Source organism: Amblyomma mixtum, chromosome 3 (genome assembly GCF_055824585.1).
Source record: "Amblyomma mixtum isolate Tamu chromosome 3, ASM5582458v1, whole genome shotgun sequence".
NCBI classification, from domain to species: Eukaryota; Metazoa; Arthropoda; class Arachnida; order Ixodida; family Ixodidae; genus Amblyomma; species Amblyomma mixtum.
This window is the reverse complement of record NC_143014.1, coordinates 381,636,757-381,652,404: the sequence shown is the minus strand read 5'-3', so window position 1 is coordinate 381,652,404 and position 15,648 is coordinate 381,636,757. Positions and strand designations below refer to the sequence as shown.

The 15,648-nt window shown below is 46.8% G+C and overlaps 2 protein-coding genes across 2 annotated transcripts; both read right to left on the bottom strand.

The window, feature by feature from the left end:
* Positions 1–1,282: 1,282 nt before the first annotated feature.
* LOC149357025 (G2/mitotic-specific cyclin-B2-like) lies at positions 1,283–7,534 on the bottom strand. Its single transcript, XM_089576487.1, has 4 exons — positions 7,313–7,534; positions 6,455–6,597; positions 1,748–1,856; positions 1,283–1,384 (listed from the first exon to the last, which is right to left on the bottom strand). The coding sequence occupies exons 1-4, from the start codon at positions 7,532–7,534 to the stop codon at positions 1,283–1,285; spliced, it is 576 nt and encodes a 191-aa protein (XP_089432613.1).
* A 1,662-nt stretch (positions 7,535–9,196) lies between these two features.
* On the bottom strand, positions 9,197–14,482 carry LOC149357024 (G2/mitotic-specific cyclin-B-like). Its single transcript, XM_089576486.1, has 3 exons — positions 14,453–14,482; positions 12,444–12,674; positions 9,197–9,400 (listed from the first exon to the last, which is right to left on the bottom strand). Exons 1-3 carry the CDS (start codon positions 14,480–14,482, stop codon positions 9,197–9,199), a joined length of 465 nt encoding a protein of 154 aa, XP_089432612.1.
* Positions 14,483–15,648: the final 1,166 nt, after the last annotated feature.

The window sequence follows — 15,648 nt, the reverse complement described above, 5'->3', positions numbered from 1 at the left end:
ATACGGCGCGGAGAGGGCTGCAGGATTTCACACAACGTGGGCTTGCCAACGTTGCTGTGCCTTCATAGTGAAGTCCCACATTGGAAGAGTGGGAGGTGCCCTTGACCAGCGCAGTCCTGAAGAACCAGCTCGATTTAAAGACATAGTCTGTGCGCCAGCTGTCTCCGTGGTGGCCCTGAACTAGAAGTCCGGAGCAACCCACACCTGCTCCCGTCGAGATAACGAAAGCACTTCAAGTGAAGCTGATATTGGCGGTCGGTCTCCTATTCTGGGATCAGTTTGCTCCCAACAAGAAGAATTGCCGAATAAACTTTTTTTCTTTCGGAATGATGGCGCGAAGACACTGCAAGAGAAGGTGCAATCGGTCGCGTTTAGCAGAAAATTGAAGCTCTTCAATATCGCCGCTGCATTTCGTCGACTATAACGTCATTTGAAACAAATGCCTTTGAAAGACATTTCGTAGCAGCACAACACAACCAGGTCAGTGGAATGACGTCAGGCTCAACACTGGGAACGCTGCCACTCCACCGCGACACTTCGGTGTTTGAAACTTAATAAAGGCGAGTGTATTAATGCAAACTTCTTAAAAACGTATCTTCGATATATGTTTTCTTAGAACTGAGGCTGATATGCGTAATTATTGGCATGTTAGTTAATAGGTGTCGCAATCAAGCAACCAGGTTTCGTCTGTTTTCGGTAAATTTCCTCCGTGCTTGGAGTGAAGTCGTAGAGCAATCATGCTATACCCACTGAAAACCTCTCCCCTTGCAATGTACCTCGTTGGCACAGCAGATGGCGCAAGTGGCGGACAGCACACAGCTTTCGCATTTCCGCTCGTGAGGAGACTTAAGTGTCCCTCATCATCTTATTACAATGCGCTCGGAATGGACTAAATGGACCAGAGAGCCAACAATTGCGCAACAATGCACTGCCCGCAAAAGATGTGGTGGCGTACTATCGAGGTAAGAAAGTTGTCACCGAATGCCAGGAAGAACTTCCATCTTTATTTTTTCAGAAAGCAAAGTCAGTATAGCTAAAATCAAATGCGGTAATTTTACTGTAACCGCTTGTAAATCTATTGAGAAGAGCGTAATGGCATGCTGCACAGAGCACTGCTCGAGGGTCTTTCAAATACAGATAAGGTTTCCAACCTTTAGGCCCTATCAGTTTAGCCTTTAGGCCCTAACAGCACTATCAGTAGTATTAGCAGTGACCTATCAGCAGTTCGCAGTTGTAGCCGCGTCAGCAGACTGGGGTGTATTCGGACGTGACTGCATGCTCATCAGTATATTCCGCTTGCGATGAGGCGAAGATTTGACGCCTTGGTTTGCGAGAAGCGGCCGACGTTGCCATACCAGTCTACCTTATACTTGTCGTACGGAGCCTGGAACAGAGCACAACACAAAATGTTCAGCCTGGGGGGCCGAATTTGACAAACACACGCAGCAACACAGGTGCTCAAACTTTAATACAAGATCAACGATCTCATCATTAACTTCAGTGTACCATAACCAAAGATAGAGCTGTAGCGGCTGCAAAGGCACACGTCCTGGAACATTTGAATGAAGAGCATTCTGTTATTCTATAAATTGTATTGCTATCGCTTTTTGAGCATCCAGTTTATCTCCAATTCTCAGAAAGAAAAAGCTTCCTTTTTAAAGGCACAACACTGCACTGGTTATCTTAGTGCCAATACATATGGGAATGCTGCATATCTGCGCCGAGAAAATGGCAGAAATATAAGCACCTTGTTTTCACTTTCAGCTGCGTCTAGGGTAAGCTTGGCCATACGGCGTACAAATAGCCGCAGTTCCTTTAGTGAATAGCCGCTGTAGTACTCCATCTTCCGGTCCCAGCTGCAAAAGACAAGTGATGTGCTTGGCACTCACGCACACTCTTCACACTGCGCTTCAATAACACCCCAACTCCCAACACAGGAAAATAGTTCAAACAGATGCACTAGCACTTCTAATTAAAGAAGTAGTGTAAACTGACTTTCTAACTGCCGGCACGGAGGCTTACGTTGATTTTTATAGTGGTGCAACAGAGAATACCCATAGTCTACCCTAAAGACAGCCAGCCCTCTCTTGTGGGAAAAAATTGATTTAAATTTGTCATCTTCACACTGGGAGAACCCGACCGGGAGCTGTCAGAGAAGACACGACGGGTGCGCCGATATGTGACACGGGCTCGTAGGCGTAGATTTTGTTTCTGGTGGCTATTTATTATCAATAAAAATAAAAATGAAAGCAAAATATATTGCTAGCCGCGGCATCTGCCATCGGAACCTGAAGCACCTGAGCTGCTGCTAGCGGGAATAAAAGGACCGGGAGAGGGAAAGAAAATTCCCGGCACCGCAGCGGTGACGAGAATGGCATTTCCAAAATACTGAAAGTTGATATGGAGATTACTTAGGCTCAGTTACAGGCATCTCGATAAATAAGGAGCCGAAGGGTAACACTGTCACAACCCGCTACAACCAACGGCTCTACAACGAAATTTTCGCACACAGTGAAGTATTTGTGATTGCCCTAGCAAACCATACGAGGTCTGTTAGAAAAGTATCCAACCTTTTGCCGAACAAAAAAAAACTGGCATAACTGGAGCGTTGGAAACCTAATCACCTTCAAAGTAGTCTCCTTGGGACTCCACATACTTCTCCCAGTGGTGCTGACATTGTTGGAAGTATTCCGAAAAGGCCCCTTTCGGAATGGAGTTTAGCTCAGCTGTCGTTGCAGCCATAACGTCCTCTCTTGTCTGAAATCGCGCTCCTTTCAATGGCCTCTTGATTTTGGGAAACATCCAGAAGTTACAGGAGGCCATATCAGGAGAGTAAGGAGTCTGTTGAACTACAGCAGTCTGGTTTTTCGCGAAAAAAGTGTGAATTTAGTGCGAGGAACGTGCAGGAGCATTGTCATGATGGATGCGCCAATTTCCTATTGACAACTTCGGCCTCTTGCGCCGCACAGCACCACGCAGGCGACGGAGGACATCCCTGTAGTATTCTTTTGGTCAATGTTTACTTTTCGAGGTGCGTACGCATGGTGTGCAGGGTTGCCAGATTGGGCTATTAATAGCCAAATTGGGCTACTTCTTGTCCGAGTTGGCGTCATAAATTTCGTTTTGGCTATGTGGCTACTTTTGGGCTACATCTTTTTCATGGGGGAAAAAAAAGTTAAAGTAGTTATAATGTGCTCTGTTAAAATTATACAGTGACAGAAATAAAAAGCATGCTAGAATCAAAATGCACGCTATAGAAGGTTAAAGAAATTGAGCGCGTCTGCTACAAAATGACAATTTGTAAACGCTATGTTCGAGAAAACTTGTATTTCAGGCGGTCAAGGATCATGGCCTTTCGATTTCTTTTATAAAGAGTTGACCCTACGTGAAAGTTGCCCCCCCGGAAACACTTCACGGCCTATAGATTCCACTTAATCCACGCCACCCGCGCGCGCGCGCGCCATTGAATATAGACTGTTGTCGTCTGCACATGTCAGCGTTCTGCACCTCGGGTGCACCTCGGGTGGCCATGACAACCATGGTACCAGAATAGAGAGAAAACATTAAGAGAACTTAAGTCTCCCTACGTGGTTTTTTTGTTTTGTTTATGGGGTTTAACGTCCCAAAGCGACTCAGGCTTTGAGAGACGCCGTAGTGGAGGGCTCCGGAAATTTCCACCACCTGGGGTTCTTTAACGTGCACTGACATCGCACAGTACACGGGCCTCTAGAATTTCTCCTCCAAAGAAATTCAACCGCCGCGACCGGGATCGAACCCGCGTCTTTCGGGTCAGCAGGCGAGCACCATAACCACTGAGCCACCGCGGCGCTCCCTACGTGGTGCGAATGCGTAAGCATTAAATGCTACTATTTCGCTTCTGTTGTCTGGTTTCGTGATCCTCACGTGTTAACCGTTAACCATAGACGTGGCCTAGTGGTTTGGGCGTCCGCTTCGGCTGCGGTAGGTGGCTGTTTGGAAACCCACCGCCAGGCATGTTCTTTTCTTGTATTGTTCATTCTGGTTCTGCGGACACATTCTGCTCAAGATTCGCGCATGAGGCAAGTAATGCTTACGCATTAATAAGGTCTTTTTCTGTTTCTCCCTATTCTCGTGCTAGACACGGCAAGCGCGCCACTCGCAAGAGCCTAAGCTTTTTCTGCAGCCTCAAGCGGCACACGTGCAGCCCTCTAGATTCATTGCAAGCGACGCGAGAGCGCCGTGTCCGTTGCGTAATCTGCGTGCACTCATGCGGAGCCGTGGAGCCATCCTTCGGCGCGGCGCGGAACGCCCTGTAACTAACGAAGGCGGCGGAAGTTAGTAGCACGACATGGCATTAGATCCGTCGCTACGAGAACTTTCAGAATGGGCAAGTGGGCGATGTACATCCGGAACTACAAAAAGAAATGGAAAAAGGAGCCGGAATTCAAGGGTAATATGTTTTTCTCATTATTGTGAACGTGCTGTTAGACTGAAGATAAAATCGACATAGAATATCATCTAATGGCATATATCCTTGATTTATTCTGAGCTCATGCATATCGTAGAATGTAGCTTCCAGAAGGCGCATGCTCGATGCTATGAGGTGACGCTCTCAGTTAGAACCTTCCTCTTAAAGCATGCAATTGAAAGTGAGGCTGCGTATGTATACAGTAAGGTATTTTCACTGTCGACGTGTCTAATCTGCGCGCGAACATTTAAAAGGTGAAATATTCCTAAACTAGATATAGCGCCGCCGTTCTTTTCCGCGTGTAGACTGGCTGGCGTCACCCGCCTCAGGTGATATGGCCTACTGCCGCGCCTGCAAAGTGAAACTGCGGCCCCATCTTTAGGACCTGGTTAGCGCACCTGTTAGCCGCACTGGTTAGCGCGCATGACGGATGCGAAACGTAACAACGGAAAGAACACGCCGTGCGCACCCCCTCAGACATGATCTGCGGGAAAGAAATCTAATATGTAAATATTCTTGCCGAAAATTAATTCAATATGCTTAAGAAATGTCGTCAAAAAAGCAAAGTTTTTTGGCTACTTTTGGGCTACGCAAAAATTTCGCTGTTGGCTACGTTTGGGCTACTACGGAGGCCAATTTGGCTACTTGAGGTCGGAGCCATCTGGCAACCCTGATGGTGTGCCACACAGAGGGAGTCAAGGAAAGCAGTCAGCACCACTTTGACATTGCTGCGCACTTGGTGGACCTTCTTTGGTCTTGGTGACGTGGAATGCTGCCATTGTGACGACTAGGATTTGGTTTCCGGGTCGTACCTGTACACCCAAGACTCGTCACCAGCGATTATGGTGCTGATGAAGTCGGGGTCGCTGTTTGTGGAATCCAGCATATCCTGTGAGACTTCAACACGAAGCTGCTTTTACTCCACCGTTAGCAGCTTCGGCGCGAATTTCGCCGCATCTTTCTCCATGACCAAATTTTCGGTGATAATGGAATGTGCAGAAAAATTGGTGATGTCCACCTCTTCCACAATTTCTCGGATAGTCACACGATGGTCCCACGTCCCCACAGCGTTCACTTCGGCAATGACCTGGTCATTTCGGCATTTTGATGGCCGACCGGAGCGTGACTCTCTCTGCACCGATGTGCGGCCGTCTTTAAACCAATTGTACCATTGCTTAATCTGTGCTGCTCATAGCATTGTCACCGAAAGCCGTCTGAATATTCTGAATGGTTTCCACTTGGCTGTCGCCTCGTTTCTGGCAAACCTTGATGCAGCAGCGCTGCTCCTGTCGCTCCGCCATTTTCCTTGCAATAAAAAACCGACGAGAGCACTGCGCACTGCCTCACTCAAACGCTGCGTGCCAGTCACTGACGCTATCGGCAGGCGAGAAAAAATTTGTGCATGCGCACGAAGGTTCAAGGTAGGCTGGTGCAAGCGTGCTTGTTTCAAATCCATCAGGGGTTCGCAAAAAAAAAATAAAGTCGGATACTTTTCTAAAAGACCTCGTATGTAGCAATGTATTCATTTCCTTCAACAGTTGACAATCTTAGCAGAGCGGTTCCGCTCCAACGAAGCTTTCCACGGATTCTCAATGGAATCGGAATTGATGCGCAATACTAATGTGCAGAAGCTTCTACCAACGGCTCAACAGCTCGCAATCGATGGTGCCACCCAAAGCACTTGGCGCGAGTCGGATTTCGGCTAGCCCGCTGGCTTCGCTGATGAAGGCGGGACGGGAATCAGCTCTATGATGATTTTAACGTTAAGCTACTGTGATAGCGGATTTTTTTGTCGGAGCTTGAACAGGCACACGGCATCCTGACAGCGCAGCATATGGCACAAAATTTTCTTCGCACTAATTATGATGCTCGACAGCCCCATGCACTAACGGCAAAAGTGGGTGTCATGTTCGATATTTTTTTTTTAATATGAGATGCTAACCGCTGCCTGCCTTTTTAAGAACAGTGTTAGCCATTCCACTTTCATCGAGGGACACGGCTACTTACCACTCCTTTGGCCTCCCAAGAAGCAGCAGCGCACAGCACAAAGCTGCAGCAGCCTTCCTCGAAGGCTTCGGCCAAGCCATGTAGTAGTCGAGCATGCAGACCTCGAGGATGTACATGGCTGTTATTTCTTCTATTTGGCTAGCCTGTACACGGGAGCAAGAGAAGTGGAAGCCATGTGATCAATAAACCGAAACCATGTCTACTTCAAAGGGCAATCATTCCTGTATCTAAATATGTCCATAGAATAAAAATTGCTTCATTCTAAATGCATCTAATTTGCATCTAAATGCAACTAATGGCAAAAGTTGGCGGGAGTTGTTCTGAGTTCCCCCTTAAATAAAACTTCAGATGCTATAGATGTGCTTTCGGGCATAGTTCTCTGCGCTTCTGGAAGATGCAAGATGCTCTGATATCGCCTCAACTTGCTACGCGGTGGAGTGGGCCTACAGATCTAAAAAACACGCGGTGACTACTGAGTGCAAAAAACCATTTGTGCGTTGAACCAACATTTGCTCCGTTAATTTAAATTCTTTGGTCGCGCAAATTAACATCCCGGTACGCAGCATTTAGGCGACTGTTCTTCAGCTGCCCGCCTTCAAATGTTCGCCAAGGCAACAGACATGAGTCCCACCAATTCATTTGCACAACTCTCATACAGTGACACCAGTGAGAAACCGGGGCAGTGTCTGTGCTCTGACTGCTATTTTCTAATAGGCGCCTATCAAACCTAGACGTGAGCGTCACTCCACAATACACTAGGCGTCTATATTTACCGCTAAGGACAGTGTAATTAATGTGCAGCATGCCCACTGACCCTGCAATGGAAAAAATGAAACGCAATGTAAGACCTGCACTAACCTGAGCAGCCTTGCAGTTTCGACGGAGGAAGTTCACCGACAGGGGACGGGCCAGGGACCAGTCGACGGCCCGCAGAATGTTCTTCTCCATCTCCCATACATCGCTAAATTGGAAATCTGAGATGCAGTCCATCGTCTCCTTGAAGCAAAAAGGAAGCAATGGGTCCTCCGTCTCTTCAAATTTCGCCGCAAGGAAGAGGGCTGCAATCCACAGCCGCCTCATGTTGCCCTCGGCTATGATGCGCACCTGTACGACAGAAAAAAAAATAGCAGCACAAAACAGTCACGTGACGTTCCGCATTCACAGCTTCCGGCGCCGTTGCACACGCACATAGTTTCTTCGGACGTAGCGCAAATGTCGGAAAGTAGCGCCCCCAAAACTTTCTGCTCTGCTCGGAACTAATTATATCACGATACTCGATGCTCAGGTGTACAAGTGTGTGAAACTGAAGATGGTGGCCCTGTGTTGCCGCACGAAGTCCTTAATTGCTTATTCGAGATTACACTCAACAAACCACGATGTGCTAATGAATAGCCGACGAAATGGGACGAGCTAAAGTTTAGTTCTAAGATAGAACGTTAGTTTTTTCCAAAGGCTCCCTTTTCGTCATGCTGGTGTCTGTACATATTTAAGACGAGCGATTGCTCAACTCGTGCTCGAAATGCATCGATAGCGCCGTCTAAATACTGCATGAGCAGACTAAAGCACTTTTCCCACTGTAATCGCAGCTTGCAGTGTGAGCTGTCATTATGAGCCCACGGCTGCCGCAACAAACAATCAACTGCCTCTTGCTTTCCACCCTAGAGAATTGTTTAATTAAATTTCGATTTCGGTGTTCTACCAACTGATCAAAAGCGGCGGCTATCCCCACCCCCACCCTCATCCATAGCGGCGCTTGTAGTACGTCCTTTATTACCGCGAGTGTAACGTCGACGTGATCTAAAAGTAAGGGTGGAAGCTGTCCGGAAAACCTCCTATGCTACCAGCGGCATCAAGAATGCCAGAACCGAAGCCGTGGTTAAGCTGTTAAGCAAACAAGGATAGGGAAATGAGGGGCGCATCATCAGATAGATGTGAAGGAAACCAACAGTGACTGACACTAAGCAAAGCATAGAGCAATACGTCTAGATTTTTTTTATTTTTAATTAGTGGTGTCATACTGCGGGAAAGCAATAGTGAAACTATTTTTGGCTCAAAAATACTTGATTCAATACACAAAAAGAAACAGCTTCATGCCAATGGTGGGATCCCAACCCGCGACCTCTGAGTTTCGCGTACAGTGCCCCACCAACAGATCTACGGCAGAAGCTGTCTAATCTACATTTGGCGGCACTTACGTTTGTGTAACCTAACCTATAGAGTGCTCACCAGCGCCACCTTCATTTATAGCGGCGGACGTAGTAAGTCCGGTCAAGCAAAAGTATTGTTGAGTGCGAAATAATTTAGAGGCGCATATATTTTTCATAAAATGTAAAACATCAGTATAACATTCGATATATCCGCAGACCACCCAACTGCAGTCTTTCGTTTTTTTGCTAATAACGTATTTGCTATCGTGAAAAGCCTTAAGCATTGGTTTTCTATGGCAGTCCTACCTCCCCGATACGATCGATGCAAGCAAGTTAAAAGAAAGATTTTCTCACACATCAAAGGAATGGACCTTCAATATTTTCATTACTGTATCTTACAATTTTTTCATTGTATAAAATTTTGTTTTACAGAAATTTTGTTTAGAATGTTCGACGTGGTTAGAACTCGCAAGACAGCACCCAAAAGTGTCTAAGGTGATATGCATCTACATCACTTTCGCATGATCTTGCCGATTTCTACAGGTTAATTCTGAAGTTTTGTTTTATAACACTGCCGTATCGCTTTAGGCGCTGCTCAGCGACAAGCCAGAAAGGTAACGGTGGGAGCATCACCAACCTGCAAATAGTGGTCCACAAGTGGCACAGCCAGAAACAGCGTCTCTGGCAAGAAGTACAGGACGTCGTGGGTACCAATCAGGGCGTCAATATGCCGGGCCCGTATCGAGGCATTCACCTCTACTTGCGATCTCAAAAACATACGTCGGATGGGCCAGTTGACCTGTAATGAAAGAGGGCATTCTAAAGCACGAACTACAAGCATCAGTATTCAAGTAGGCAATGGCACGCCGCCGCATGCGTATACGTACAAGCAACGTTTAGCTTGGTTCCAGCTCAGAGCTAAACGAGAGTTTGCAGTGCTTGAAGCCTAAAATGCTCTTCCTGACCAAGTTTCATGTATAAGTATTGATAGCTTGATGATGTAAAAAATAGCGCACAGGGAACACACGGGACGGAAAGTAAACGACGCAGACAAGCGCTAACTTGCCCAACTTTCCGCTTTGTTGATAGCTTGAGCCGTATTTTAAATATCTGTTTCCGCCAGATCAAGATATGAGTGTGAGGAATATTTAATTGGATCACATTGAAATCTAGCACATCAGCGCGAGAACAAGCAGGACATTATAAAAACAAGACAAAAACAAGCACAACGGTTTGGTCACCGTTAATAATGAGGTCTTATCGATGATTTGATCTTCATATGATGCATGGATGATAAAAGCGCCCCTCTAAAACAAATTAAGGCATCACCTAGTGAAGTAATTTTTACTTATATTTTTTAATAATCAATGCCCACCTTGAAAAATACTTCTTTTCTTCATTTCCGAGCCATAAATTAAAAACTATTGAATATAGAAGCACGTGATAAAGAAGTACATTTTTCAAAACGAAATTCGAATAACCTTTAGTCTACACCGACTCGGCATCTCAAGTCCGCTGATTTGTTCACATTATCTATGTTATCCCAGAACGCTTGGACCTCAGGGATACCGATTGGGCATGCAACATCTCGACAGATACTGCTGCGTTCTAAAAAAAAATGTGTTAAACTGTCCCTTCATATTTACGACACACTGGAGGACTTCAGTGATAATCTTGCGGTTTACTTCTAATAGTGGTGCCTTATCAGATTAAAACAACAGGGCACTGCCACTCGGGGTATGAAAGAACCAGTCTTTTCTCACTACCCACTTCTGTCTAAATTACATCTCCACGGTTGGCTTCTTATCTGCTGAACTGACACAGCTCACATCGTCTGCAAGTTGCAATTATCACTGAATGCTTTTTTCTACAGGGTATACTCAATCGTGTCCTTCATATGTACTAGCTGCCCTTACAGATTTTGCCTCCAATTGTGAGCGAACGCACTTTCTTTGCTGCCACCCGATGTCACATATCCTCTTTAGCTGTACAATATTTTACTCTGCGATTCAAAGAATGTTCATTCGACCCACCCCCCAATTCGTGGTTTTCCCGTGAGCGCCTAATCGCAATCTCCCAAGTTGTTTTCTAGTTCGTTCCTAGCCCCTATCTCATTCGTGACCGTAGGGAGCAATATGCCATTCTCAGGAGGAAATCCCGGAGAACCGTAGAGGGCGGCAATCTTTTGATGAATCTTGTAGCAAAGGTCCGAGAACAGGGCGGAAAAGCGGCCTTGTTTTTGTGAATCTTCCCTCATTCGGAGACAGTGAAGACATTTCAATGCAGTTTTGATTATGGTGATAGTTGTTTTTTTTTTTTGTCGCAGGGGCAGCTTCTGCCATACAGTCAAATGACACAAGGTAGTTTTAACCACACAGGGTGGGGTCAAAGAACCCATATCACATGCATTTCACCCTGGATAAGCCGAACACCACGCAGGGGAAAGCTTGTACCCATTGAATCACAGGTGGGCCCCCGGCGGCACTGGGGACCTAAACCCGCGCCTCCCACACGTGAGGCTGGAGCTCATATACCATCCTAATGCAGACTTACAGGGACCCCGAAGTAATTTTTGATGGCCATGTTGCGTAGTGCAACACATCTGTAGAGGTGGTCTTTGCTAACATTCAAGTCAAATTTAAAAGCTCTGCTTGTCCTTTTTTAGTTTACAAATAATTTTTTGAAAATTACTACTTATATACTCGCATGCAATTTGAGAACTCCGCTGCTTTTCCTCGTTAAAGGACCCCCTTCGAGCCAACGCCATCGGACGATTTTCTTGACGCTGCTAGTGTGACAAAGCAGCGAGTGTTAGATGGAGGGGATAACCCTTCCCTCTACGGTCTGGGATAGAGAGTTCTCTCCATTCTCGCCCAGCTGCAGGGTCATGATAATCGACCGACGCCATTGGCTGGAAGGGGGTCGGGGAAAAGCGCACACCATTGCACCCTCGAGTTGTGTCCGACTGTAGTAGCTCGAAATCTACTCTGGCGACGCCTCATCGCGCATCCTTCTTCCCCTGCCTCGGCGAAGCTTCTCAGTGGGCGAGCCTAGGTGGCGTGGGCGGGGTGGGAAGGGGCGCACTCCTGACCTGCCTCCTAATTTTTTTTTTCTAGCGCTTCGCCGTCCATGACTTCACGGGGCTGGAAGGAGCATTGTTTTTCACCGTCAATATCTTGGGTTTTCATGAAGCTACCTCAAAATCTTTGCGGCAAGGTGGCGAGTGACGGAGTAAATATCGCTCACACTCTTTTTCTGACCTCAGTATATACTATTTCTCGATCCCTTGCGAACTCCGACTGCGATTTTTGCTTTAAACGACGTTATACTTTGGCGTACAAACGACACCGGAGGAACGCCCAGAGGCTAGCTTCTGAGAACACCGCTGCCTCTTGCTGCCGCATATTTTAATTTTGCAGTCCCAATAATTCGCGTGCATACATGCGCATTACCCACGTCACAAAATTTCACCAATCAGTAGCCTTTTGCTGGTGTTGAAGTATTGCTAAGATACACTATATGTCAAAATCTTTTTCTTGTGCCACTATCGGGAAACAAAGACGTACAAGATAAGGAAGGGTTCACTCGACACTGAGCTCCGTGGCAAAAGGGTTGCAAGTGTTTTCAGATCCTGACCAATCACAATACGAACGACGATATATTAGACACACACACACCAGCGCTGTGTGTGTGTGTCTCTATCTTTCAGTCCGTGTCTTTTAAGCGCAGGTATATTTCAATAGAGCGCAGAGTTTTCCTTCCTGTGTTTCTACACTTGTTGGTGCTTCTAGCCCGGAGCAGTGCGTTAGCAAGGCTCCTTGAGAATACTGAACGATGCTTACCTCTTGCATGAAGATGTTGTAAGAGATGTCTTTCACATATTCAGTGCTAAACAGAGGCTCCTCGTCGCCGTCAGCATCAATATCCGGCACCCCCGGTGGCAGTTTGGATGTCGCGGTCCACCCGCGCGAAGTGACAGGATGCTTCGACGGTTTCCTCTCCACGGTGATGTGTTCCTGCTTTGCGTTCGGGTACACAGTTTCCGGTATTGTGTCGCCATATTTCGAGCCCCACTGCATTGTGAGAGGACAAAGAAAAATCACAGCACATGTGGAATTAGTAAACTGCGTAGCACAACGATCTTTGCATTGCACTTGAATCAAGGCGCATTCTGCTAACCACATCAGCTTTAGAGGCCGACTTACTACTCATCGTTCGGCGGCAAGACGCGCTCAGCTAAAGCATTTGCAAAATATGCGATACACTAAAACAAAAGGGTAAGCGAGAATTTAGGCACCCTGTTTTACTCACAATCACACGACACTGAACTAGCGGAGGGTGGTTATATTCGACGTCGGCAAGGAATATTCGCTGCTCCATTTTTTCTGTGATGCAGTCGTTAAAAAATGACGAACGCTTGTAATCTACATAGCTTAAATAGGCCCTTAATTCTCAACCAGTGTTTTACCGCATGCAGTTGAACTTAGTTGCCCCTGAGAACGAGATTATATTGAAATGCATAAGGGTAGCCGGCTTCGATGTACGACGCCGACCTCACTAAACAGGTTTTCGTAGCATGCGCACTGAGAGGGGTAAAGACATTCAAATATAATCATTAGGGCCCCGACACAAAAAATAAACATTGTAATATGAACGTGTAGTGAACAAACTGAGAACAATGACAAAGTTTCTACATATTTTCAGGCTACCAAAGTAAAAAAAACGTCTACGACACCTCAAAACAGTAACGCAGACAAATCGTCAAATGGCTGAAATGCCCCAATTACAAGAGGGCCCTGGTTCAGCTACAGAGTTCAAAGTTATCTTTCAAATAGCCTACTAGGAAGTCTAAAAGATTGGGGAACACTTAAGCTCCGACTGAAACGAATGACGTGACAGCGCTAAAAGCCAGCTGCTACTTCTTTGCATCTTTTCAATTACAGTCATTAGTATACATCCGTACGCACACTGCGCCACAAGACACACGCGGTCTCCTTTAACCAAGTCGTGCAAACGTGCATCAGTGATAGCAAGTCTGACCAGCAACCCAGAGGCTAGGGGACCGATTCCCGAAAAAGTATTCAAATATTCTTTTGAACGTATTTTTTCTTTACATCTTTGCATGCGACAACGGCCTCTCGTTCTTTCGACCAGCGTTCTGCAAACGACGGCTGCCAGCCTCACTGTGTTTTTGCAATGAGCTACCTGCCATCCTTAGTTCGAAAAAAATGCCAGAAAACAAAGCGAGCAGCCAATTTTGGTGAACATTCACTCGAGCAATACTGCACGCCATGTTTGGCGAAACACAGCTGCCGTCACGTTGTCGGAAAGGTAGTGCACGTTCACCAGCCAGTGCCGCTGAAGCAATGCGGAGTCCAACAAAATGCTGCCCGCAAGGTCGTAGGGCGAAAAAAGTTAGAATGCTGACAGCTCCTTTTGTAATGTCAAGTTTCAATGAACCAGTAATTATTAACACAGTATGCGACATTAAACGTCGGGAGGAAGACATGCACACATTTCCGCAGCCTAGTAAAATTTCTCACTGCTGGGCCGGCGTCCCGCTACTACGTGTTTTGGGGGTTATAGCCTGACGAACAGTGATATCAGGGCGTTCACTTGGAATTACATAGCTCATGCTTTTTTCCGTGTGCAAAACCATCCCCTTGGGCTTTATGATGAAGAACCCGCACACAAATATTTCTGGGAGCAAGCCGAAACACTTCCAGTGCCAACGACAATAAACAAGTATGTAAATGCTTCAAAAAGAAATGCGCCGCAGGGCTTCGACCCGCTGTCAGAAATAGAACGATATATTCTCGGCCAACAAATTAAAGCCACTAAATCTACTCACCCAAATCACCGGTAGACAGAAGGTCGCCATGCTGCAGATTCAGCCTCGATCCGCCGTGCTTCCACGCCGACTGTGCAGCCGACGCCAACCGTGTGGTACGAAAAACTTGAGGCCAGCAGCGTTGCTCGAAAACTGCGGACTCTAACGCACGGCAAAGACGTCGCACCTTGGACTGGATTTCCCCCCTTAAATTGGCGTCACGTGATGTCGCACTTCCGGCCCTGTCTGGCCCCGCTACTATGCTGGTGTATTTAGCACAATGGTAGCTAGTAGCAAGCGAAATACCCCACCAATGACTAAGGCCCAAATTCTGAAAGCTTCCTTTCCTTCGAAGTCTTCCTAACCTTACGTGAGGCCGCCTTTCCGCGAATGTTCGATGGAGGAAGCCAGCTTAAGGCCGTTGTACGATCGTTTTTGGGCGGATCCGCCAGCGAGCGAACCGCTCGCTTTCGGCCTTCGCACGGGCGTGGGGCGGAATGGGTGTTGTACGATCATTTTGGAGCTAGCGGACGAGGCGGATGGTTTAAAGCGTTCCGATTGGCGCGCCCGGGATTGCCGTCTGTCCAATAGCATGCTCCTGTTGGCAACCTAGACGGCGCGAAAACGTGGTCTTTTTTTGCTCCTCGGCGACCGGCACTTAGGCTGAACTTCGGCATAGCCATGGCGTGGTTTTTGAAGTTCTTGCTCTTGTACGCGGCTCTCGTCAGCTACCAGATGAGTAGCTCGGCTGTAGAGGTTTTGACTGCTTACATGGGCAACACAAACAGGGTGAACTAGCCATTAGTCGCGCAGTTCGTCGCTGCCGACGCAGTCATTCAGCAGCAGCGTAAGCGTAGGCGCACGTTGCGTAGGGTTCTCTGTGCTGCTGAATGATAGCAGTGATGTCGGGTGAATATGACTGTTATTATTTTCAACTGGTAACCGTCTGTGCAATCAAACACATGCTTTTAGTGAGTTTCCATTGTTTGCAGAAGCAAACCGACATCCTGAGTGGAGTACTTTAACACAGACGTTGGCTGCCTACCTACAACATAACTGCAAGTAAAAAAATAATGGTGCATTTCATGACAATGGTTTGCTAGATTTGAGGATGGTGACCTTGTGGAACACACATCAAACATCTGAACAACATGAAATTGCTGTGACTGAAATTTTATGATTCTGGTTCACATACCGCGTACCTCATGTATAGTAGG